The following is a 14,616-nucleotide window of genomic DNA, read 5'->3' on the forward strand; positions in this document are numbered from 1 at the left end:
ATTATTTTCTCTGTATTAGTTACTCAAGTTGTTATGCACTTTTTAACTGTGATTCAAGTCTTAGAATTGTAAAGGTTATGAATGTTGCCCATTCTACTGAACAAAGCAGTTTGTAGCCAAAGATTACACAGTGAAGGTGTTTGACTTTATATTCATGTACTTAATGTTTCATACAATCCATAAGTATTTACATCTACAGCTAGCGCAGAATGCAGCGGCGGGGCTGTAAAGTATAGAGTTGATTTTAAAACGCTCTTAATTACCCATAAGGCTTTGCATGGCCTGGCGCTGGCTTACATCAGGGCTGTAGTACTCGAGTCCGGACTCGAGACCGATTTTCGATGGTCTTGGTCTCGTCTCGGACTCGTAGTGAATACGACTCGGTCTTGAATCGGTCTCGGATGAATTAACGTTACATAATATTGTTGTTTTTATAATTATAATCTCTTCTAAGAAAGTGACCAGCAGCGAATGATACAATTTTCACAGTTGATAAAGTTATGAGCCCACAGAAAGGTTTAGTGACTTCTGATTGGTGAAATGCAACGACCCAACCAATGACTTTGTTTTGATTAAAAAAAATAAATAACCTCATCATGTCCATATGTAACGTTCCTCCTGCTCTCTCTGTCTTTCTGTCTCTTTTCCTTCGTCTTCACCTTCTTAAATTACAGGTCAGAATATTTTCAGTCAGAGCTGAGAGCAGCATGTGGTTTGGAGCAGGAAGAAAAAGTGAAATAGATGAATCCACTTCTAGTGAAGTAAAGGTGCAGCTGCTGTATGTTATGAACATAAACAAGCTGCCTACAATTCATTTTGTCCTCAAAACATGCTCATTTTGTTGAAAAGTCTTTAGAAACCTCCCTTCTATTTTAGGCAGTAAACAAAAATATGCTGTTTTAGTCAATAAATACAATGGCAGCCTTGGATAACACATTGCTATGGTTTTGGTCTCGAATTGGACTCGTAGTTTTGCGGTCTCGGTCTCGACTCGGTCTCGGTCTCGAATCGGACTCGATTCACCAATGACTCGATCTGGACTTGGACTCGACCAAGGCGGTCTCCACTGCAGCCCTGGCTTACATGAGCTGTTGATCTCCTACAACACAGTGAGGCTGCTCAGGTCCTCCTACATGTCCCTCCATCCAGACTACAGGAGTTCAGACCAGCATCAGATCAGCCGACTGTCGACAGGCTGGCCTCCTATAGTAGTAAAGCTATGCTGTTATTTTATGTGTATTAATGTCTGTATGCATTAATCGTCAGCCTGCATGTTGTTTATATTCTTGTCTGTATTTAATTTTCCTGTTTCCTTTCTGTCTCTGCAGCATTTTCTAACTACATGTTTAAAAAAGTGCTATATAAATAAAGTTTTACTTACTTAACTTATAAGCTTTGAGTTTCAATTTTAATATTTTTATTTTATTTTAACTTTCTCCATCAAAAATCCTCATTGCTAAGCAGTAACCATCCTTGCTGCATTTCAGTCATAGTTGTCCTCCATGATGAAATTGGGGGACGGACTGTGGATTGACCGTCCGTCACAATAAAAAATAACTCGGACACTGATTGGATTTTGACTAAACTAAACCAAAATGACACTGACTGGCACTACATTTACTTGTCTGTACATCAAGCACAATATCTCACATCAGTCCCTTAAGTTTTGTTTTTCTGTTCTAACAAAAAAAGTTGAACCCCTTGTGATTTGGGATGGGTCGGATCTTCCGTCCTTTGAACAGCAGGAAGTAAGTTGAGTAAGATCCGTCCGGCCGCCTCTCAGGTCCGGGCTCTTTGGAAAATGTCCCACAATGTCATGAATTTGTGCTAAGAATCATTTTGTAAGAGAAGGTGTGACTTGACGTCTCACTTTGAAACAAAACTCGGTAACACTTTACAATAAGGGATATTAATTAAGGGTGAGCTAATGCTTAATAAGCATTAACTCATCCTTAATTAACAGTTAACTAATACGTCTGGTAATCATTTACTAATGGTGTTCATGTTAGCTAAGGTATTCATTTATACATTATTTAATAGTCATCTTTATAAACTATTACATAATGTATAAATTAATACCTTAGTTAACATGAACACCATTAGTAAATTACACATTAGTTAACTGTTAATTAAGGGTTAGTTAATGCTTATTAAGCATTAACTAACCCTTATTAAAAATGAACTAATCCTCATTAAGCCTTAATTAACTCTTACTAAACATTAACTAACCCTTATTAAACCTTGATTAACCCTTATTGAACATGAACTAACCCTCATTAAGCATTAATTAACCCTTAACTTAGTGACCCTTATTGTAAAGTGTTACCCAAACCTCTTGGGACAGTGCAGGTGCAGTTAAAGCAAACCTCAACAGACAGATTTGGTGCATCAAATTTGACCTTAAAAAAAAAAAAAAGACAAAACCAACATGATAAAATCTGTTGATTTATTTGTTGTTACAGACTGAAGGTTCTGGACAAAACAGGAAGTAAAGTTTTAAGTGTCAGTTTTACAGCACAGACATCAGGAGGCCGTTCACTGTCTGTGAGAAGGGACAGGTGCTAACATGAACCTGTCTGCAACAAGAAGGGGGGTGTGTGTGTGTGTGTGTGTGTTAGGTGTCAGACTGTGTGTGTGTGTGTGTTAGGTGTCAGACTGTGTGTGTGTGTGTGTGTGTGCTGCAGTAAAGTCCAGTGCCCCCCCCTCTGTGGCGGTCAGCGCTCGCTCCACTCGGCTCTGCAGGTCGGAGTCCAGCAGCATCACTCCGCCTCCGAAACGATCCTGAACACACACACACACACACACACACACACACACACACACACACACACACACACACAGTCAGCTTCATTTATAAAGTTATAAAGTGCTTTACAGAAAGAAAAATAATCTTTATCATCATCTCTCTACGTCACAACCAAGAAAAACTCCTGAGCTGCAGAATCATTAATTACTCAGCATGACATCATCAGAAAATATAGCAAACAGTTAATGATATCCGAGCAATATAATCCAAGTCATTTCTTTAAAAAGTAATAAAAAATCACATCCAGGAATCGCCATGACGACCGAAACATCAAAATGAGAGAGAAACGAGAGATTCAAGTACATCACTGAGTGTGTGTGTGTGTGTGTGTGTGTGTGTGTCCTACCTTCTTCTTGGTACTGGGTGTGGCTACAGGGGGGTTAAAGGTCATGTCTTTAACACTGTAGTCTTCAAACAGCTCCACTGGAGACCTGACAGAAGAAGAAACGTCACAGATACACAGAAACAGAAGAAGAAGAAGAAGAAGAAGAAGAAGAAGAAGAAGAACACATTTACTGTGCAGTCAATTTATGTAAAGGACAATGCCCCACGAGGAGTCCATTAACTCCTGATAATGGATTCCTCAAAGGGCATTATCCCGCTTATACCATGGTCACTTGGCAAAGAGAAAAAAAATTAGGACCATTAATTTATATTTTCATGCGTTTTGTAATCAAAATCTAAAGTTTTTCACAAGCCATAACTCAGTTTCCCTGGTAACACCTGAGGGTTTGACTAATACCTGGAACAATCATTACCGTCCCATAAGGTTCTTATGCAACGGAAACGTTGTTCACTGCTCCAGTAAATAGGACGAACCTTAGATAGGACTTGGCAGCAGGAGATATTTCTAGTCCGCTCAGCTCATAGAAGCCTTTGGCTCAGCTAGGAGCCAGAAAGCTAACGTTATGCTAACGTTATGCTAACGTTATGCTAACGTTATGCTAGCAACATTCAAAGTCAATCACAAACAATATCAATCAACTACAATTCTATGCTATTGTGTTCCCAAGTTAAAGCTGCAATACAAGAAATGTTCTGCCCACTAGAGGGCGACAAAAACAGCATCACATCTGTACATAACTCACAGCAAAGCCACTGCACTACAGAGGCCTGCCAGGGACAAACCTAGCAAAGCAGCGTGCAAGCTAACTGCAAGCTAACAGCTAAGCTAACCGTACCTACAGAGAAGTCTCACCGGTTACCAGTCTCACTTTGACTGATCTTTCTCCTGCAGAAGGTCACATGACCCACAATGACAAGTGAAGAGGCAGGTAACAAGTTACTAATTTAACAAGTTTACTAGTTTAACAAGTTTACTAATTTAACAAGTTTACTAGTTTAACAAGTTTACTAATTTAAGAAGTTTACTAGTTTAAGAAGTTTACCAATTTAAGAAGTTTACTAATTTAACAAGTTTACAAGTTTAACAAGTTTACAAGTTTGACAAGTTTACTAATTTAACAAGTTTAGCAAGTTTACTAGTTCAACAAGTTTACAAATTTAACAAGTTTACTAGTTTAAGAAGTTTACTAATTTAAGAAGTTTACTAATTTAACAAGTTTACTAGTTTAACAAGTTTACAAGTTTACTAGTTTAACAAGTTTACTAATTTAAGAAGTTTACTAATTTAAGAAGTTTACTGGTTTAACAAGTTTACAAGTTTACTAGTTTAACAAGTTTACTAATTTAAGAAGTTTACTAATTTAACAAGTTTACTAGTTTAACAAGTTTACAAGTTTACTAGTTTAACAAGTTTACTAATTTAAGAAGTTTATTAATTTAACAAGTTTACTAGTTTAACAAGTTTACTAATTTAACAAGTTTACAAGTTGACTAGTTTAAGAAGTTGACTAATTTAACAAGTTTATTAGTTTCATGAGTTTACTCGCTTGCTTCATGGATTCCGCCATTACCAGAATTTTTTTCAGGGATGGGAGGGGCAGAGCGCCACTTTTAAACAGCGAGGGAGGAGCCAATATAGTTTTAAAAAAATGAAAAGCTGCTGAACGGAGGGGGAGGAGCTTCTGTCTGAGTCTGACAACAAGCTTTAGAAGAGAGGAGAAACAGCAACACAGCTGGATGTTTGTTTATATCATTATGACTCACTGAACTCTCCACACAGACCTTCTGACCAATCCTGAAGCTAATGTGTGCTGATGTCATCGTACCTGCGGCTCAGATCCACGGAGAGCGCCGCCGAGCCGTCGCTAGGAGCTCCGAGACAAAGATGGACGGCAAACCGCCGCACCGCCGGGTGGAAATGTCTCTGCAATACACGAGAGAGAGAGAGAGAGAGAGAGAGAGAGAGAGAGAGAGAGAGAGAGAGAGAGAGAGAGAATATAATTAAAAAAATATATATTACATTTTAGCCAAAACATCACTTGCCCCTTTTTTGCACCAACAATTTATTACTTTCTGTTTGTTGTTAAAGGTGTAAGTGATATTCAGAAAATATGTGATACTGGAACAGAGAGAGTAACAAGCAAAATATGTCTAAAATGTTTTGTTTTTTTATCATCATTAACAACATAGTATACATGAATATGTAGCCTTTAAAAACAGTTTGTAGCATTACTCTATTTAAATATATCAATTTATTTAACCTCATGTAAGTAACTCCAGGAACCTCATGTTATTAAAAAAAGTTAGAATTAAGCATCACTACTTTGTGCCTAGAGAGATAATTGATATAATTGTTTGTCTCTTATTGACTGTCTCTTATTGAATTATTATTCTATATATTTATTATTATATTATATTGATTATTATTATTATTATTATTATTATTATATTAAAGTGACAAGATCGTTTTTCTTTAAGGCACTAATCCCTGGAGGACTCAGGGTGTGTGTGTGTGTGTGTGTGTGTGTGTGTGTGTGTGTGTGTGTGTGTGTGTGTACCTGCAGGCTGTGCAGCTCCCACAGTGCAGTGTTCTGTGGGTTGCAGTGTTCAGGTTCATCCAGCTCCGGCAGGAAGAAGCCGCTGCCCTGAACCTCGTTATCCAGCAGGAGGTCACACTTAGGGAAGGCCTGCACACACACACACACACACACACACACACACACACACACACACACACACACACACACACACACACACACACACACACAAAAAAACATGTATTAAAAGATATAAATAGCATTTAGGAAACGAAATCTTCACTTGTACGATTACCGAACACATTTTTCTAATATATATAAGTAATAAGTAATATATATATATATATATATATATATATATATATAAGTATACCTCTCACACACACACACACACACTCACATGTAGGACGGCCCTGTTGGAGGCCAGGATGCCCACGCTGGCGTTGGGCAGGACGTGCAGACTGAGCGTGCTCAGCCTCTTGACGAACGCCATCGCCCTCTGCAGGCTGACCTGCTTCCTGCGCCGGGTCAGCATCACGTCCAGGCACTGCAGCACGATGATGATGTCATCGTTAGGCGCTCCTGGGAGGAACAGGAGGAAGACTCTGCTGTTATAAAGTGTGTGTGTGTGTGTGTGTGTGTGTGTGTGTGTGTGTGTGTGTGTGTGTGTGTGTGTGTGTGTTAGTGTTAATGTGGCTGGTAAGTTAGCTAGCCTGTTAAAGGCTGTGATACACGATCAGTTACACTACTTCTTATTGTAAGAACATTTTGGACAAAAGCCCCTGCTGAATGATGTCATGTGATGTGATGTGATGTGATGTCATGTGATGCCATGTGATGTCATGTAACTGTCCTCACCTGCGTGGAGCCTCAGCAGTGTTTTGTACAGGTGAGAGTAGAACTTGAGCGGGTCGATGTTGAGAACATCACCTGATAAAACAACATGGAGAGTGTTAAAATAAAACTGTCTGTCTGTCTGTCTGTCTGTCTGTCTGTCTGTCTGTCTGTCTGTCTGTCTGTCTGTCTGTCTGTCTGTCTGTCTGTCTGTCTGTCTGTCTGTCTGTCTGTCTGTCTGTCTGTCTGTCTGTCTGTCTGTCTGTCTGTCTGTCTGTCTGTCTGTCTGTCTGTCTCACCTTGTCCAGACAGGATGTTGAAGGCGGTCTGTATGCAGTGGAGACTTTCCCGATTGGTCAGATCCTAGAGAGACGATCAGGACGTTCGATCAGTGACTTTGTGACACTCCACCAATAGTAACGTGTTAAGGGGCGGGGTCAAGATAAATACTCACTCCTGATTGGATGAGGTCCTGCAGCACGCTGAGCAGGTCGTCGAAGAACTCCAGGTTGATCAGATGAGCAAACCTTAGAGGAAGTGACATCACACTTAGTACAAGATCCTACAACACACTACTACTACTACTACTACTACTATTGCTACTCCTACGTCTCCTACTACTACTGCTTCAACAAATCCTGTTACTTCAGATCATGTAAACATTGTAATTGAAATACTGCTTTAAGCTGGTTGCTAGTACTGTCAGTACTGACAGTACTGTCAGTACTGTCAGTACTGTCAGTGCTGTCAGTACTGTCAGTACTGTGAGCAGTGAACCTTCTCTCTGCCTGTCTTGTCAAAACAGAATCTGATTTTCTACTTTTCTAATCAGCTTTGCGTCTAAAAGTTGATTTTGTCGGAAGATAAAATAAACAAACAAAATCTCATCAGTTAGTCAGGAAGAGCGTCATTTCTGAGCAGGAAGCTGAGGAATGTGTGTGTGTGTGTGTGTGTGTGTGTGTGTGTGTGTGTGTGTGTGTGTGTGTGTGTGTGTGTGTGTGTGTGTGTGTGTGTGTGTGTGTGTGTGTCCTACTTGGCCAGTCCCTCCAGTACAGCGGGAAGGAGGACGGACTTCTGGGCTTTCTTCAGGATCCTGAAGTAGATCAGGAAGACGATGTTGAGAGTTTCTGTATGCTGGAGGAGGAGGAAGAGGAAGAGGAAGAGGAGGGGGAGGAGGAGGAGGAAGAGGAGGAGGAGGGGGAGGAAGAGGAAGAGGAGGAGGAGGAAGAAATTAAACAATGAAACATTTGTCGTACTAAATGAAATCAAACCAACTGGATTAACTCCAGCTGACAGAGGATTTACTCTTTTCATCCGTCCATCTTTGTTTTCTCTGTTCTCACCAGTTTGATCTTCTTGTCTTTGCTCTCTGAGGCTTCGGCCTCCAGCAGCTCCTTCTCCAGCTTCTCCTCCGCCTTCTTCCACTGGACACACACACACACACACACACACACACACACACACACACACATTTAAATTCTGCCTACATCTCTCAGTCTCTCAGTCAGAGGAACAGAAGCTGCCCTCTGCCTTTTAAAGGAAGCCTTGTAGAATCATCAGTACATGTCAGAGGTGTCACCAAGTAAACCAGTATTAAAGTCAAGTCTCAAGTCTAAATGTAGATCACCAAGTCAAGTCAGAACAAATCAAGAGTCCAGTATCAATTTAATATCTTAAAGAAAACTAAATATCTAGGACTTTTCAATGCAATATGGTTTTAATAGGATAAAAACTTGGTAAGAGCATCATGAGTTTGATTTCTATAATCAGTTTCAACTTCAATAAATTCAATCATTCCATACAAATTCAGAAAACAGAATTTAAATTCAGTCGTCTGCTGGAACAAATCTCATCACTTTCAATCTGAGTCATTTACACAAACACAAGATCTCAAGTCAAGACTTTAGAAACCTTTTCAAGTCATCAGAGTACAAGTCAGAGTCAAGTCCCAAGTCACCAGAACCCAAGTCAAGTCCAGTCCAGTCTCAAGTCTTCTCTTCATGCATCAAGTCAAGTCTCAAGCAATTAAAACTGAGACTCGAGTCCAGGTCATGTGACTCGAGTCCCCCTGTCTGGTATGTGTGTTTTAACCTGCCGGGTTCCAGGGGATTTGAACCCTGACCCTGCTGTGAAGGAATCCACCCAGCAGGCTGAAACAGGAAGTGGCGTTCTGAATCAGAATCAGCTTTATTGGCCAAGTATGTTCACACACAAGGAATTTGACTCTTTCTTTCTGCTGTGAGTTGGCGGCATTTCAAACTCTCAGCAGAGCAGGTCGCTGGAATACAGCTGCCACACTTCAGCTAGTTCAGATGTGTCGGTCACTAGTGATTGGTTCAGATACGTCGGTCACTAGTGATTGGTTCAGATACTAGTTCAGATGTGTCCGTCACTAGTGATTGGTTCAGATGCGTCGGTCACTAGTGATTGGTTCAGATGCGTCGGTCACTAGTGATTGGTTCAGATACTAGTTCAGATGTGTCGGTCACTAGTGAGTGGTTCAGATGCGTCGGTCACTAGTGATTGGTTCAGATACTAGTTCAGATGTGTCGGTCACTAGTGAGTGGTTCAGATGCGTCGGTCACTAGTGAGTGGTTCAGATGCGTCGGTCACTAGTGATTGGTTCAGATACTAGTTCAGATGTGTCGGTCACTAGTGATTGGTTCAGATACTAGTTCAGATGTGTCGGTCACTAGTGAGTGGTTCAGATGCGTCGGTCACTAGTGAGTGGTTCAGATGTGTCGGTCACTAGTGATTGGTTCAGATACTAGTTCAGATGTGTCGGTCACTAGTGATTGGTTGAGATGCATCAGTCACTAGTGATTGGTTCAGATGCGTCGGTCACTAGTGATTGGTTCAGATACTAGTTCAGATACGTCGGTCACTAGTGATTGGTTGAGATGCATCAGTCACTAGTGATTGGTTGAGATGCATCAGTCACTAGTGATTGGTTCAGGGAAAGTCAACCCCCCCACACAGAAAACGGCTAACGAGGAGGAAATCTCAGCTGAATAAGATGGACTGTCTATATTATATAATATTATGGATTCCTCCATGTTGGATTTTGGAGGTCAACACAGCCAAACAAGTGTTTCTATTGGCCGGCTGAATTCACAGGTCAAAGTTCACCAAATCTCTCTGTGCGAAGACGAAGTCGATTTGCTGCCAAACCGGAAGCGTTTGTTTTTATTCGTCCACTGCGTCGTTTTCAACTGATGTCCACACACACACACACACACACACACACACACACACACACACACACACACACACACACACACACACACACACACACACACACACACACACACACACACACACACACACACACACACACACACACACACACACACACACACACACACACCTTCCTCTGCATCCTGGACAGGTTCTTCTTCTTCTCCTTGTAGTTCATGAACTTCTTCTTTGGTGCTGTGTCCTCTGTGTCTTTCTTCACCTCCACCTCCTTTATCCTCAGACTCAGCAGAGTCCTCAGCACCTGTGGGGGGGGGGGGGGGGGGGTTAGGGGGCATTACTACTGACACTTTTTTTGGGTGCGTTTGGTTCATTGTCCTGGTGGAGACAGTTAGATCAGGCCTGACATGGTAGCAGTGGCTTTTGATGAGTCTAGAGAGAACTACTGATACTAAAACAGTTTGGGTGCGCTTGGTTAATAACCTTGAGTCTGATGTGGTTGAGGGTCTTGACCAGCCATAGATTACTGGTCAGACAGTTTTGGGTGCGTTTGGTTCGTTACCTCGGGCCTGATGTTGTAGTTGAGGCTCTTGACGAGTCCAGAAATGACGCGCACGGCGCCCAGCGAGGCGTCGCCCAGTTTGTCCTGATGGAAGAGTTTCCTGAACGCCTCACAGCACAGCTGAGACACCTGGAACACACAGAGGAACCTGAGGAACCAGAAGAACCTGAAGGACCTGAGGAACCCGAAGGACCTGAGGGACCTGAGGAACCTGAAGAACCAGAGGAACCTGAAGAACCAGAGGAACCAGAGGAACCTGAGGAACCAGAGGAACCTGAAGAACCTGAGGAACCTGAGGAACCTGAAGAACCAGAGGAACCTGAAGAACCTGAGGAACCTGAGGAACCTGGAGAACCTGAGAAACCAGAGGAACCTGAAGACCCTGAGGAACCTGAGGAACCAGAGGAACCTGAAGAACCAGAGAAACCAGAGGAACCTGGAGAACCTGAGAAACCAGAGGAACCTGAAGACCCTGAGGAACCTGGAGAACCCGAGGAACCAGAGAAACCTCAGGAACCTGAAGAACCAGAGGAACCTGAAAAACCTGAGGAACCAGAGGAACCTGAAGAACCTGAGGAACCTGAGGAACCTGAAGAACCAGGGGAACCTGAAAAACCTGAGGAACCCGAGGAACCAGAGGAACTTGAAGAACATCACTGAGCACACACGTGGTGCGTTCAGATTACAGACTCATTATGATTATCATCATCATCATTATTATTGACCCACACACACACACACACACACACACACACACACACACACACACACACACACACTCCCTCTCCCTCTCTCTGACCTTGCGGACCGGGTCGTTCATCAGTGGGACGAGCATGACGATGATGTTGTTGTGGAAGTTGAAGTGAGGAAGAGCGAGCAGCAGCTCCACCAGGCAGCGCACCGCCACTTCAGCCAGGCCGAGGTACGAATCAAACGCCACCGCCTGACTCCTCTTCCTCTTCTTCTGCTTCCAGTCTGAGGAAGTCACATGTTTTCATTCAAATGCAGTTCAGGCCGATTTACAGAGGAATAAAAAACAACAATAAAAGAATAAAAACAAATAAAGAAAACTCACATTTCAATAGAAGTTAAACCACAGGAAGATATAAAATGTATATAAAATGTATAATAACAACAATGACCAATGAAAATAACAATCATAATTAAGTATTTATGTGTAAGCTATGCTAAAAAGAAAAGTCTTAAGTGTAGTCTTAAATTAAGAAGGAGCAGAAGAGTGTGTGTGTGTGTGTGTGTGTGTGTGTGTGTGTGTGTGTGTGTGTGTGTGTGTGTGTGTGTGTGTGTGTGTGTACCTCGGACCGTCTGCTCCAGATCCTCCAGGTAGAACTTGTACTGACTGACCAAACCTTCTTCAAACTCTCTGAGCTGCTGCGTCTCCTTCTTCACCTGCAGCAACCAGGAAGAGCATCAGCAACCATCAGCAACCAGGAAGAGCATCAGCAACCATCAGCAACCAGGAACAGCATCAGCAACCATCAGCAACCAGGAAGAGCATCAGCAACCATCAGCAACCAGGAAGAGCATCAGCAAACAGGAAGAGCATCAGCAACCATCAGCAACCAGGAAGAGCATCAGCAACCAGGGAAGAGCATCAGCAACCGAGAAGAGCATCAGCAACCATCAGCAACCAGGAAGAGCATCAGCAACCATCAGCAACCAGGAAGAGCATCAGCAACCATCAGCAACCAGGAAGAGCATCAGCAACCAGGAAGAGCATCAGCAACCATCAGCAACCAGGGAAGAGCATCAGCAACCATCAGCAACCGAGAAGAGCATCAGCAACCAGGGAAGAGCATCAGCAACCGAGAAGAGCATCAGCAACCAGGAAGAGCATCAGCAACCATCAGCAACCAGGAAGAGCATCAGCAACCATCAGCAACCAGGAAGAGCATCAGCAACCATCAGCAACCAGAGAAGAGCATCAGCAACCATCAGCAACCAGGAAGAGCATCAGCAACCAGGGCTGTGGCCAGAATGGATCACTCTCTGTATTTTAGGGCACTAATTCGTACGTCAGCCATTTTTTGTTAGTGTCCGAATCGCAAAATGATATTGTGGAATGATTTTGAGGGCGCTACATATTTCCCACAATGCACTGTAATATGTAGTGAATAAGCTTGGTTCTTCACCAAACCTTGTTTACTAATGCAAGTAAATGTAAAAGATGTCAAGCTATTCTAAAGATGTTTTCTTTAGATGTTTTTCTAACTGCCAATTCATAACTAATTATAAATGCACGTTTTGTTATGCTAATTTGAGCTCATTAACACTAACATTAACATGTCAGTCTGTGGGTCAGGAAGGTATTTATCTCTAGCTGCAGGTTATACGGTTCAGAGCTTATTGTCAGGTGTTTTTGTTAATGTCAGCTAGTGAGAATCCAGAACCTGAAGGAAACCTCAGAGCTGGATCAGTGAAGAGCTGCTGTGTGAAAATAAACTCCGACACAGAGAATATTTATTCAGACATAAGGTCGGAAAACACCGAGACGGGAACGTCGGGGAATATTTTTTCTGTTTAATGTCGGCTAGTGACTCATATATGGCTCTGAAGGAATATTGGTAACTTGTCAAATGTGAGCTGAAACATTTGTTTATGTGACTGAACACAGACGCAGGCTGATGATGAATTAAGAGTCTGAATTCACTCATTGATCATGTGTGATTTACCGCTGATTAGTGCACTAATAGAGCAGAGCGATATAGGGAAACACACATGAGGGGAATAGTGATCCAGTCCGGCCTGATGCTGTGCACATCTGGGAGGAAGTGGGAAATGGCGACTTCACTTTAGATGACATAGTGAAATAAAGCAAAAACATCTTTACACTCAGTTACTTTCCAGGCCGACTCCACATTCATGTACAAAGTCCTCTAATAATAATAATAATATTCTGTGTCATAAAAACATCGACAACCGGTCACGAGGTCATAATAATCGTGCGTCTCGTGTTATGAAATATATAATACACATATACATACATACATGCACAATATATACATGTATATTTTTATTTTTCAGTTTCATGCAGACACCGAGGTTTTGTCCATCGAGGCACGAAATCTGATCAAGACCACCGGCCCGGGTTTTACTATAGAGGAAAAAACCCTGGAACTACATCACATGAAGCACTCAACACTGAAACTACAGCAACTCAACACTGAAACTGAAGCAACACAACACAACACTAAAGCAACTTAACACTGAAACTACAGCAACTCAACACAACACTAAAGCAACTCAACACAAACACTAAAAGCAACGCAACACCAACACTAAAGCAACTCAACACTGAAACTAGAGCAACTCAACACAACACTAAAAGCAACTCAACGCAACACTAAAGCAACTCAACACAACACTAAAGCAACTCAACGCAACACTAAAGCAACTCAACACTGAAACTACAGCAACTCAGCACAACACTAAAGCAACTCAACACTGAAAACTAAAGCAACTCAACACAACACTAAAGCACTCAACGCAACACTAAAGCAACTCAACGCAACACTAAAGCAACTCAACACTGAAACTAAAGCAACTCAACACCAACACTAAAGCAACTTAACACTGAAACTAAAGCAACTCAACACTGAAAACTAAAGCAACGCAGTGAGGATGAGAAGACGAAGAAGAAGAAGAAGAAGAAGCAGAAGAAGAAGAAGCAGAAGAAGAAGAAGAAGAAGCAGGAGGAGAAGAAAGCAGAAGAAGAAGAAGCAGAAGAAGAAGAAGAAGAAGCAGGAGGAGAAGAAGCAGAAGAAGCAGAAGAAGCAGAAGCAGGAGAACAAGAAGAAGAAGCAGCAGAAGAAGAAGGCGGCCTGCTGTACCTTGGCGCTCCTCTCTGCAGGGGTTCAGAGGTCGGATCTTGTAGGACGGGACGATGTCTTTGAAGATCTCCATCAGAGAAACCATCACCAGCTTCCTGACTGTCACCGCCACGCTAGGCTCCGCCTCCATCAGCATGCCACGCAGCTCCTTCAGCCGCTTGATCTGACACACACACACACACACACACACAGGCACACAGGCACACACACGGCACAGACACAGACACAGACACACACACACACGCACACTCACGCACAGCAGTGGTATCTAGACCATCTAAAGCAGCACCTAGAGAAAGCCATATATATATGTCAGCAGGGAGTGAGGCTGTGTCAGTGAGTGTCTGAAATCAGAGTTAACCTGCTGGGCTGGAAAGCAGAGGCTCTACCTCCTTTATTATTGAATAACAGAGAGAGAGAAAGAATAGTAATATAGTGAGGAGAGAAATGGAGAAATACCGTGCTGTGAAAAAGTACTTTAGCCCCTCT

At 42.3% G+C, this 14,616-nt stretch overlaps 1 protein-coding gene across 1 annotated transcript; it reads right to left on the reverse strand.

Moving 5' to 3' along the window:
* Window positions 1-2,445: 2,445 nt before the first annotated feature.
* Window positions 2,446-14,290, reverse strand: LOC139666477 (nucleolar complex protein 3 homolog; the record flags this gene model as incomplete). Its single annotated transcript, XM_071545714.1, is given in 16 exon segments — window positions 2,446-2,781; window positions 3,153-3,237; window positions 4,978-5,075; window positions 5,710-5,838; window positions 6,089-6,270; window positions 6,547-6,618; window positions 6,822-6,885; window positions 6,977-7,049; window positions 7,556-7,656; window positions 7,866-7,946; window positions 9,890-10,021; window positions 10,280-10,408; window positions 11,079-11,254; window positions 11,593-11,686; window positions 14,128-14,151; window positions 14,153-14,290. Coding segments are annotated over 16 exon segments (1,716 nt in total), but the record flags the coding sequence as incomplete, so codon positions are not given.
* Window positions 14,291-14,616: the final 326 nt, after the last annotated feature.

The sequence above is a fragment of the Centroberyx affinis genome, unplaced genomic scaffold (assembly GCF_046629955.1).
Source record: "Centroberyx affinis isolate AG114_WGS23_722 - 3 ecotype Tasmania unplaced genomic scaffold, CSIRO-AGI_Caff_v1 ptg005029l_1, whole genome shotgun sequence".
In the NCBI taxonomy this organism is placed as follows: domain Eukaryota; kingdom Metazoa; phylum Chordata; class Actinopteri; order Beryciformes; family Berycidae; genus Centroberyx; species Centroberyx affinis.